Here is a 12,683-nt window from a genome sequence, read left to right as displayed (position 1 = left end):
AAAATTATTCCTTACCATGGGTGAGATTTGATATTAGCCCAGGTCAAATAAATTGTCAAAAATGACAAAATGGAATTTATGACCTTTTAAATAATCCTACCTTTGTTAAAACCTTTACAAACACGCAACAGGAGATTTATTATGAGGAATTGATAAATTACATTGAAATGAGAAATTGGGATTAGATTTAATAGTTATTAGTATAGATGAAATTTTTTCTCTGTTAGAAAAGGTTTATCACTATAATAGTGTAGTTAGTTGAAAAATAACTAGCCGCAATGTAATCTGGACCCGGCTCAGGTGTAGATTGTTGTGGAATTCCAAGGGATTTCTTGCGATTAAACCGGGTTGGGATGATCAGCAATCAGGAATTAGGCTCCGTTTTTTGGCTAACTACACCATTATGAATTTCACATACCATTTTTAATTTACTTCATAATAAAAAAAAGTTGACTCAAAAAAATTCAAATAAAATTGGAAATCGTTTCCTATTTTTAATTTATTTTTTCTAAAAAGTGTTTTTATAAATTCAAATATTCATGTTTTTATTCTTCTTTTTGTAAAAGAAAATTCTCAATATCTCACTATAATTAGTTACAGTTGCATTAATTTATAGTTATGATGATTTTTTAAATTCTAATTTTGAAAAAAAGATACGATCATTAAAAATTTTAGTTAAAAAGGTCTTAGTAAAAATAATACTTATAAGGGTTTTAAAGAAATGTAGTGTTCATTTTTTCATATGGACCTTCAGTTATCAAAAAAAAAACTATCAAATGGATCCTATTGAAAAAAAAGAAGACTATACATTGTATAAATAGAATAGAAAAATCAGGGTAATTTTATAGATAATAATAAATAAAGTATTTCAATTATTATATTATAAATAAAAAAATTCTGATTAATAAATTTCTTACTTGCCAAATTTTATTCATTTTTTTCATTGGCTATAGTTTGTTGTAATTAATAAAAAGAAAATCCGTTGAAAAATTGAAGGTTCGCGATAAGTCTCTATGTGCTTCCATTATTAATAGGTATGTTAGATCAAAAATGTCTTCTTACGATTATGTTTAATTATAAAAGAAAGTATATATAATAAAATAAGGTAAAAATTTTAACTATCATTATTTTAGGGCAATGTGTTTACTATTTTGTAAATTTTTATAAAAATAAATACTGTAAACTAATGATCTAAAATTTTAAAATTTGAATGAGAAAAGTTTATTAAAAAACTTATTTTTATTGAAGTCTTTTTAAATTATTTTTTGCTTTCTCAAGTCCTTGTTTGGCAGATTTTTCATACCAATAAATCGCTTTATCTATATCTTTTGTAATTCCATCTCCTTTTTCATACAATATAGCAAGATTATTTTGTGCTACATCATATCCTAAATTTGCTGATTCTCGAACTAATTCAAATGCTTTTTGGTCATCAATTTTAGTTCCAATACCATTATTATAACAATATCCCAACATAAATAATCCCGTTATATGTCCTTCTTCAGCTGATTGCTTTAACAATTCAAAAGCTTTATTATGGTCTTTTTCAATACCCTCTCCATTTTTATATGAAATACCAAGATTATATACTGCATCTATAATTCCATTATTTGCAGCTTTTTCATAATATTCAAAAGCTAATTTTTCATTTTTTATAGTTCCATATCCATGATCATAACACAAACCAACAAAATTTTGTGCTAATGTATGATTTTTTTCTGATGCATTAATAAACAAATCAAATGCTTTATCATTAATTTCACTTGTTATAATTCCATAATAATTGAAATATCCAAGAATAAAAATAGAATTTGAACTATTTTGATTATTTAATAACCAATTATAAAATTCTTGTGAATTTAAATTATGATTATTAAAATATTCAATAACTTGCTGCTTTTCTAATTTCCAATTGATTCCTTTATTTCCTAATTTATAAATTAAATCATTTATTTCATCAACTATAATATTAAAATCCTTTTCAGTTGAAAGATTTTCTTGTTTACTTGATATTGCCATAGAATCAATTTCTTTAGTATTCATTTTATCAAAATTTTGAAAAGGTTGAGATAAATCTCGTAATTCTAAATTATTAGTACTTATAAAAAAATCATTTTCTTGTTCATTTGACATTTGATGGTTATCTACTATTACATCTGATTTTGTAGTTATTTCATTTAGCCAATCAACTACTTGATATATAGTTGGACGATTATCTGGTTCCCCATCCCAACACTCTAAAACCAAACATAATTTAGAATTAATAATATTTAGAATATAAAATTTAAAAATTAAAATATTACTCACCGGTATAAATTTTAATATATTCTTCAGGAGTATCAGGAACAACAGTTTCTCTAAGACCTTGTAAAATTTCCACAGCTAAACCAATATCATATTCTTCATCCTCAACATAAAAAGGAGGCTGCCCACTAGATATTTCCCAAAATAATACGCCTATACTATAAATATCACTTTTTTCATTTAATGAGAACATTTGTGTTGATTGATTATTATTATTTCTTCGTCTACTAAAGCTTTTTGGATCGACATAAGGAACCACACCAAATAATTTAGATTGAAGATTAGACGATGCTCCAATTCTTTTAGATAATCCAAAATCTGCTAATTTGATTGTGTTATTACGGACTAGTATATTACAGGAGTGCTATTAAAAAAACATATATATATATTCAATTTTTTTAAATTAATAATACAAATACATTATGATTAATGATTAAATAATGTTAAATAAATTACCAAATCACGATGCACTATTTTTTCATTATGTAAGCATGATACGGCACAAGATAACTGGTATGCCATATTATATTTGTCATCCCAAGTAAGCTTGTTAAAATTTTTCTTTAAATAACTTCGAAGAGTACCACCGTCGGCGTATTCCAATACTAACCGATAATTATTATGATTTTCTAATGAATAAAAGAAGTAATTACTAAATGAATTTTTGTAAAATTTTGCGATTAAAAGAATATTATATTTATCAATGTGATGTTAATAATACCTAACTCAAGTTTTGTTACTCCATAGCAACTAATAATGTTATCATGGAAATCAACTTTGCGTTGAATTTTTAACTGAATAAAAAATAAAATATTTGAAATAAACATATTAGATAAAAATTCATAGACGAAAAAAAATGTATTATACTGCATTAAAATACCTCACGAACGATTTCTTTCATGGTGAGGTTATTAAGACTAATAAACGATTTTAATGCAACTAGTTTTCCTGAATTTTTCCAATTTGCACGATATACGTTTCCGAAACCTCCAGTACTAATATGTTGAATATTATTAAAATCTTCATATTCATAAAATTTTAAATATTCTTTATCAACAGCTTCTTCAATCCAATTGACCCATTCATTTGTATTATTTGTATTTTCGGTATCTTGCATTTTGATATTATCGAACGTATTGAATAATAATAAGCTAACAGAAAGTTAAAAAATGAAAAGTAAAAATTGTTAAAGTTTTATTGTGTATGCCTATTATATAATTTTTTTTCTCCGAATAGTCGCACAACGTACAACGTGATTTTTAGTATTACCAAACAAAAAAGTCAATCAATCGATACCTGAGGCCTGAGCCATGGTAGCGCAGTACCGCAGTACCGCAGTAATTTACATATAAAACGTCATCGTTAAAATTTATTATTTTTTGCAAATTTTTTTTTTCCATAAAAAAATAAATCTGTTAAGGGATTATCAAAAAATTATGATTTTTTTTTTAACTTTAGTCTTACATACGAAATAGTTAAGTTTGTTAGACTTGAAATCAATTTTTTTATTATTTTGATGGTCAGATGAGTGACTCTCTTCCATTCGAAGATAAACTCCCTAGTCCTGAAGGTATATTGAAAAATACTATAATTTGTATTATTATTTTCAATTAAAAGTATTATAAGTCACATAATTATTTTCGGTTCTATTATTAAAATATATACAACTTTTTTCATAGAAAGAAAATCATGATAAATAAAAATTTATTTTACGTTATTTGAATAAAATTGAATAAATGATTCCTATCACAATCATTCCAACAACATATTTGGAATTTTTTTTAAAATGTTTTATTATAAGATGAAAGAAAGAGTATTCTTATTTATCAAAAAGTATCATTACAAAGTTTACATTTATATTGTTGTTTAGAATAATATAAATATAATAAATGTTGCCTTTTTTAAAAAAAAAATTTAGAGGTTTTTTTTTTATTTCTTTCATATTGAGAAAGTTTCAATTTCCAAATTAGAAATTTTCCACTCATCAATTAAATGAATAAGGAGAATGATGATTTACAGCCAATTTTTTTGGTAAAATATATTATCAAATTTTGTTGCTATCACACTGGTAAAACTTCAATATTTGAACAAGTTATTTTAATTATATGAAAATATAATTCGATTAACGGTAGTGATAAAGTAATAAAATTCAGTAAAGAAAGAATTTCGAGTTTTAGTAAATAAATTTCTTTTAAATTATTAACATCAACACTATTTTCATTTTAAACAACTATGAAAACAAATTTTTAATTCCACTAGATTAATAAGAATCGAAATTGTTTGAATAATTAAAGCGCAATTACAAAGTTCAAGAATTCTCTAAGAATTAGAATAATAAGAATTATCGTGTTTAAATTTATTTTCTTTCAAATTTTTTGTGAGAGAAATAAATAGCACTTACAGTATATTAACATTGTAATTTATCTTTGAAACTGAATTTCTGCTGCTTTTTGACACCAATGAAAGGCTTTTGAATTTTCAGATTCTATATTTTCCACACAAAATTCAATATGAAAGATTTTTGATAATTCAAGAATTATATCCTCAAGGCAAATTATAATATAAGTCTTTAGAGTTAAAAATGATAATAAAGATTTGTTTATCATTAATATCACCAAATATACCTTCGACGATTAATTTATTTATATCTCCTGAAAAAATCAATTGAATACAGTCGTCCAATGGTTATGCCGAACCTACAGTATATATACCGAAAACTTGTTATAGCCGGAACATTTTATATTTTCTAACGGTCATGTGACTATATTAATTTAGCCAATTTCATAGTATAACTAATTTTTATATAATTCTGGCCAGCGCTATAAATGTGGCCTAAATTACCTAGTATCGAAAACTAGTTCAGTCTAACGGGATTCAAAAAAAATCAAAATGAAAAAATAATAGTGTAATCGGATTATATTCTTTTTTATTTGATCATTATGCCAAATAATCTTAAATTAAAAATAATATTACTTTTGTAATCTAGTTTATACTCTACTTTTGCCAAAATTTGATTTATCTTCTTTTATAAATCACTTACATAATACTTAATAAGAAAAATAATCTATCAGTAAACGGATACCAGATTATACATACTATAAAATTAATTTAAAAATTGATCATAAGCTCATGGTTTGAAAACATCCTACGCCAAAAAAATATATCATGATACTTTAAAACTATTACTTTAACTTCAGAAAAAAAAAACTTTAAAAATATCTAATATCTTTTATAATTTTTATAATTGTAATTTATAGTTTTAATGTGTAGCCTCGTAAGTTGCTCATTTCAAAAATGGTTAAATAAATTTTTATTAAAACATTAACAAGAACGATTTTAATAGATGCTGGTTTACCTGCAACATACTCTATTTTGATTGCAGTTACGGATGATAATAAAACTATGTTGAGTTGTGCTTTAGGCACTAATACTAGTTAATTATTATATTTCGGATATTATATTTTTTATTAAATTAAATTTTTACTTTGTTATTTACTTTTATTTTTTTTAGTTTATATTTTAAATAAATTTTATTTATTTGTTCAAACTTGTTAACATTTTTACCTGTTTTTATAACTCATATTATGTTTAATAAATAAAATTGATCAAAATATATCAAATGTAATAGTAACAAAAAAAAGCAATAATTATTACATATTAATATATTAAAGACGCACAGCATTATAAATTTGTAAAACTGAATTGATAATAATAATGAAATATAACCTTATCGTTGAATCAGACATTCACTCTTGTATAATAGGTCGTTATATGATGTAAGTATGTGAAGCCTTTTCAAAAGCACGTAGTGCTATTTTTCTTTGGTATTACAGGTAGGTAATACAGTAATTAGAAAAATTATTTTTCAAAACTTTACATCACTAATATAAATGAATTACAAAATAGCCCAACTTTGTCATAATGTGATAGCTTCATGTACTAGATATAATAATCGCAAAAAAAAGAATATAAACTCAGAAACTACACAGTGAAATTCGAAATAATGGAACCTCAATAAACCGGAACTGGCCTTATACCGGAACTTTTTTCCGGAACCAAATCACATTAAAATAAATTTGATATAACGGAATTTATTAGTAAATTCTCGATAATGGCTATAACGGAATAATGGAACAATATTAAAAATGATTCGATTTACCGGAACACGTGACGATTCACGGTTTTAAACCAATAAAATTAGCAGCGTGATGACCTTTTAGAAATTTTAGTGGAATACGCAAGCTTTGAAGACTCAGATGAATATATTGACTAGGAATGTTGAAAATATTGAAGAATCTTTATCACTTTATAAGGATGTAATATAAATAGAATTTCCTAAATAAGATTGTTTATTTGGAAATATTAATATATGTGAAAGTATGAAAGCCCTAAAAATAAATCGATCATACACGAAATTTTTTTTTTTACACTTTAATCACGAACTTTTTTATTGAAAATATGTCTAATAGTGAAGTAAGAAAAGCAAAAACAGGTAGGACAGATGATTTTTTTTAAGTTTTAGTTAATTTCAGTGTATAAAATTTCTCAAATAACGTTTTAAATAAAAAATAATCTAAATTTTCAATGTTCGTCGCACATGTCGCACAAATAAAAACGATTTATATATAAAATCCGGTATATCGAAATTTATTGATATATTGGAAGCCTCGATATACCGGATATTTTTACTGGAACGGATGGTTCCTTTATATCGAATTTCACTGTGTATTTAAATAACTACGCCACGGCCGCCACGTGATAATAGTGATAATACTAATTCTTTATAATAAAAGCTAACATCTTTTTATGACATCCTTTAAATTTAATAAAATTTACTATAAAATGTAATAAAACATTTATTATAAAATTTTATTTTTTTTTTAGCTTGGTTAAAATATCTACAAGTTTATGCTTTTATTAGACATTTAACTGTAAAAAAATTAATTATTTTATTATAAAATTCGTTCACTTTACAATCTTTAAAGTATTAATTCCTTACTGAAACTAAATTAGATCATTTAGGCTGATTATATTTTTCTCCTTTATAGTTCCATAAAGACCATTATTAACTGTTAATACCCTTCCGTTGTTGGTTAATTATTTGAATAATCTAAATAATTAAATAGGTATTATACTTTTTCATTCTTCAAAGGCGGTTTTGCAAGTTATAGTGTAAACTTTGTTTTACTCACCAATAACCTCATAAATTCTAACGAACTAATTTACAATTATGTCTAATAAAAGAGCGCTAAATTCAACATCATGTTAGATGTTTCAACATGGAATTATATTATAAGAGACAATGATATAAAACGCATTGGTATATTAGGACCCCGAGCAATACTGAAATAGGTAACAAGAAATAACGCGTAGAATAGGCTAAAATAATCATGAAAATCTTTCCTTTTTTAGATAAATTTTGATAACGTTGGTAAGAAATATATTACTTTATTTAGTAACTGACTGACATTATCATAATTCCGGCCCTGAAAAAATGCGTAGAGCTAATAGTAAAATTTTGCCAATTTCCTATGACCTATTTATATATTGTTCGGGGTCCTGGTATATTCACTTTAGAAAACATTTCTTTTGTAATAATTTATTAACTAATTGCAGTAAAACTGGTGGATTATTGTATTGTTTAGTAATATTTAGGTAATAAACTTTTCAAACTAAAAATAAGAAAACCGTTGCATATGGATTTATAAAAGGTTGACATTTGTTCCTCTTATATTGACCGATAAAAAGATAAGAAACTTTTATTTCAAAATAAAAAAATATACATTCATTAAATAAAAACAAATAAGGTTTACGGGATAGATTATAATTTCGTGCCAATTGTATATTAAATAAAGTTAATACCGGGAATATTTTTTTTTTTTTGTTTTCTAAAGTTTTTAACGTGTAATAAAGTCATAAAACTTTTAAGGGTTTAGGACATTTTGTTTATACCATATTTTTAAAAATAATTCAATAAATATTAAAAATGTAATCATCGTTGATTTTAGTTAGACAAAATTTATTACCGTATTCAAATCTGCGAAAGACCGAAAGTATTGATAATAATCTTTATTATTTTTATTCTAATATCATTAGAATCACCTTAGTTAAAATTTATTTTATCATATTACAAAATTATTTTTTTTTTTGGGAAAATAAATATTAATAAATTATTTAGCTGGTATCAAACCCATTTTATATACTATCATTAGATTTTACTCAAAGAGCTTTTAGTTAATTATTATTTCTTGATTAGTACGTTCATACTTTTCACACACGTGATAGCATTGTTCACCAAAACATTTCCGTTAAATTCCGCAGGTCAGTTAACATCTTTTTTCTTCGAAGATTTGTCAAACATGATATCACAACGATATTTTATAATGGAATCCATCTTAAAATTATTAAATTACATTATGATATAGCTTTTTATTGTTACGTCATTGTTTTGGAGACCGAGACTGAAGTATTACATACTTAAAATGACTAACTTTTATTAGCAAATTAGCTGGGATTATTATAATAAATATTTTAAAATATTTGTGACTTTATAGATTAGTAAAATGTTCAAAAAAAAGCAAAAATAATCAAAAATCATGTGACCGATAACGGAAATGAACCCTTATTTGGTAAAAGGATTTACAATTTACTAAATTAGTTTGTACTAGAGATTACTTAGTGAATCATTTGGTTACACAATGTTTATGAATGTAACTTTATAAGTAGAATTTCGGAGACCGCTCCAGAAATATTTTTTTTTCCGCTTCAAACTTATTTTAAAAAAAATTTTACAGTATATTTATTTTATTATGTCTGCTATTAGAAAAAGTTTAATTTATGCTGCAATTAATAGAGCATTTGCACTAACAGATTATAATATTTACAATAAAAGACACAAACAAGTGGAATTTCAAAAACAAATAATTCTTGCTGATGAATCACTTACAAAAGATGAAAAATCTGAAGCAGTAAGAAAATTAACTAAAGTTTATGACAGTAGTAAAATTGTTTTTAATAAAGGAATAAGAAGAGTTTGTGAAAATTGTAACCAAAAATGTTTAGCTACATTATATTGTGAATTTTGTGTTCGAAATTATTTAAAAGCAAAATTTTCAAATTGGACATCTGGAAATGATGACATTGATAATTTAATACAAGAATGTCAAATGAAAACAATTGAACCAGATAGTATAGTTGAATGGATTCCATATAGTAATTTAAAAAATATTAATTATTTAACAAAAGGTGGATGCTCTGAAATCTATACAGCAGAGTGGATTAATGGAAGTTATAATGAGTGGGATTCTAAAGAACAACAATTAAAAAGATTTAGGAAACAAAACGTGGTACTTAAACGATTAGAAAATGTTGAAAGTGCAAATAAACGTTGGTTTGAAGAGGTTTGTAATCTAATAATGTTACAATTATTATTTAAAAGCTTTTATAATATTTTCTTTTTTTTATAGGCTATTTCACATTTAAATATAAGTAATAAATGGCCAGATGCGATTGTTCCATGTTATGGTTTGACACAAGATCCATTAAATGGAGATTATATGCTTGTAATGAATGAATTGGATATAGATTTAAGAAAATATTTACAACAAAGTCATACTCAACTTACATGGAAAGAAAGAATTCAAATTGCTGTTGATATAATTGATGCACTTTTACGAATTCATGATGAAAATGCAATTCATAGGGATTTGCATTCTGGAAATATATTACTTATTATTGGTGAAGGGTGTAATATTAGTGATCTTGGATTTTGTGGACCTGCAGATAGACCATCAAAAAGTATATATGGAAATCTTCCTTATATTGCACCAGAAGTTATTGCAGGAAAAGAAACTACTTTTAAATCTGATATTTATAGTATTGCAATGCTTATGTGGGAGATTTCATCTGGTCAACCACCATTTATTAATTATGAACATGATTATTATCTTGCAATGAATATAATTAAAGGTATAAGACCAAAAGTTGTACCAGGAACTCCTATAGAATATAAAAATTTAATGATACAATGCTGGGATGCTAATCCGTTAAAGCGACCTGATATTGTTACACTTGAGAAAAAAATAAGTGAACTTAATTTATATTACCAAAAAAATTCAAATTTATCAGAAGAAAACAATAATTTGAAAATGAATAACTTAGAAAATTATACTAGCAGTAGCAAATTATTTACGAGTAAAGTTCATCAATTTGAAAATCTTCCTGAACCAAGAAATGCGACTGAAGGTAATTATTATAGTATTAAATAGTATAAAAAAAGTTCAATAACTAATATAATATTTTCCTTTTTTAACATATAGAAGAGCAACCGGGTATAAATTAAGCAATTTTTTTATAATTTTTATTTATTAATAATTAATGATAGATTATCTCCTTTTATTAGCATTTCACAGTAACAAATCATATGACTTTCATATTCCTAATCATAGTAAGTATTTATAAGTTTATATTAATAATTAATATGTTACAATATATTTATTAATTGATTTTGCTTTTTAAGTTGATGATATTGGTAAATTGAGTAATCAAAGTAATAATTCTTCAAAAATAAGTGGGTAATTTATTTTTTAAAATATTTATTTTTATTTTGAATTTGCATTAATTATTTTTAAAAATTTTTAGCTAACAGTAACAAATCATTCAAAAGAAGATTAGAAAATGGCAAGTAAATAATTGGATATTTGTCTAATTTTCTAATATTAAATGTTATTTTGCTTTAATTATTAGATTTTCAAGAAATAATGCAACAAATGAAGAGAAATCGTATTAATATTGATGGTATACTATGCAAATAATTGTTTAACCTTTTATAGTAATGATATTTAGCTTAATAATTTATATTACCAATTTTTATAGATGATGATGAAATATATAATAATCCAAATTTTCATTCTGAAGAGCAAGATGAATTTGAACTTCCCGAAAGTAAGTATTTTAAAAGATTAAGTTTGTTTAGTCAAAAAATTTTTTAATTACTAAATTCCATTTTTTATTTAAAATAATATTTCTTTTAATGTATTTAGATATGGATGAAAACTAATTGACGTTAGTATTACATTATTTCATTTATGAATTATTTAAACACTAAGACTAGAGTAGTAAGATTAAAGATTCTTAGTTTGTAATTTATATAATTTTTTCTCTTTCATATTATAACTTACTGTATCAATAAATTACTTTATAAAATTATTCAAATCATATACTATTCATTGATTTATATTTTACGAAAACCAATGAAATATTTATTTTTTTATAATTGCCGCAATAAAATTTTAAGTTTGTAATTTCATTTATAGTTTGCGCCTTACATTATTATTTACAAGCGATGAACGAACTTTAGCAATTATTTTAATTGCTTGTATTTTTATTTTATTTATTTTTGTAAATTTAACAATCAGTGAATTCTTGAGTAGATAAATTTACTACCAATAATTGAAGAGTTTATTATAAAATTGATATAATTACATCTAAAAAAAAAAATTTTTTTGTTAATTTTAATATATGCACCAATCTTAGTAGATACCTTCCTTTTTTAAATCTATAACACGAACAAAGGTTCTTGTACATTTTGAGTTGAAATGATATTTCTCGTTTATTCTAAAATTTAATAATTAATGAAAGTTTAGTTTCATAGATTCGTAATACATTATATTTAGAATCTATAAATTCATCTATTTTCTCTCTCTTTGTAATGATATTTTCTTTTTCACAACCAACTTGTTTTAAGATGACAATTGATGATTAACTGTTGCTTTAAGGATTATTAATTGTCTTTTCTTTCTATTCTCATTAAATATTTGTTCAAATATCAATAACAGCAAAGAAAAATAAGATTTTACGATTTCTATTTTCTGTTAAAAGTGGTCTGCAACTTCAAACATTTTTTTTTTTTTGATACCTTTTCAGAGATAAGTGGTGATAATTTGTTAGGAAAGTTCGAAAATAATTAAAAATTACCATTTATCACACGTCACAGTCGTCACATTATAATGTACTGTATTAATATATCAAAAAAAAAAAAAATTAATTTTAATACACTCATTATCTTCATATTCTAAAGAAAAGTTGAGTGCTTTTAATTAACAATCTTGAATATAAACTGTGTTACATTTTGAACTATTTTACACCAAAAGATTATAATTGGTTTTAGAAAAGGCTTTTACTAGTCAAATCAGAGAATCAGATGGGAAGGAGAAAAAAATCCAGCGATATACAAAAAAAAGGTTATATAGAGATTTTATTGTTTTGGTGAAAAAAAAAATGTTTCATTTGAATTAATTATCTTTGTAACAATTCTTTTTACAATATGGAGTCGTTCATGATTTTTTTTCGAAAATTGATAAAATAATTCCTTTTTTTCA

At 24.0% G+C, this 12,683-nt stretch overlaps 2 protein-coding genes across 2 annotated transcripts; one reads left to right on the top strand and one right to left on the bottom strand.

The window, feature by feature from the left end:
* Window positions 1-1,053: 1,053 nt before the first annotated feature.
* Window positions 1,054-3,421, bottom strand: OCT59_002207 (uncharacterized protein; the record flags this gene model as incomplete). Its single annotated transcript, XM_066144341.1, has 5 exons — window positions 1,054-2,237; window positions 2,308-2,668; window positions 2,761-2,933; window positions 3,026-3,098; window positions 3,185-3,421. 5 exons carry the CDS (start codon window positions 3,419-3,421, stop codon window positions 1,240-1,242), a joined length of 1,842 nt encoding a protein of 613 aa, XP_065995511.1. The 3' UTR covers window positions 1,054-1,239.
* A 7,030-nt stretch (window positions 3,422-10,451) lies between these two features.
* OCT59_002206 (uncharacterized protein) lies at window positions 10,452-11,362 on the top strand (the record flags this gene model as incomplete). The annotated part of the gene is made up of 8 exons (XM_025331286.2): window positions 10,452-10,548; window positions 10,623-10,634; window positions 10,706-10,750; window positions 10,823-10,873; window positions 10,945-10,983; window positions 11,050-11,100; window positions 11,179-11,247; window positions 11,346-11,362. 8 exons carry the CDS (start codon window positions 10,452-10,454, stop codon window positions 11,360-11,362), a joined length of 381 nt encoding a protein of 126 aa, XP_025189886.2.
* Window positions 11,363-12,683: the final 1,321 nt, after the last annotated feature.

Source organism: Rhizophagus irregularis, chromosome 10 (assembly GCF_026210795.1).
Source record: "Rhizophagus irregularis chromosome 10, complete sequence".
Lineage (NCBI taxonomy): Eukaryota > Fungi > Glomeromycota > Glomeromycetes > Glomerales > Glomeraceae > Rhizophagus > Rhizophagus irregularis.
Note: the sequence above shows the minus strand (reverse complement) of the source record. Positions and strands in the feature narration are given on the sequence as shown.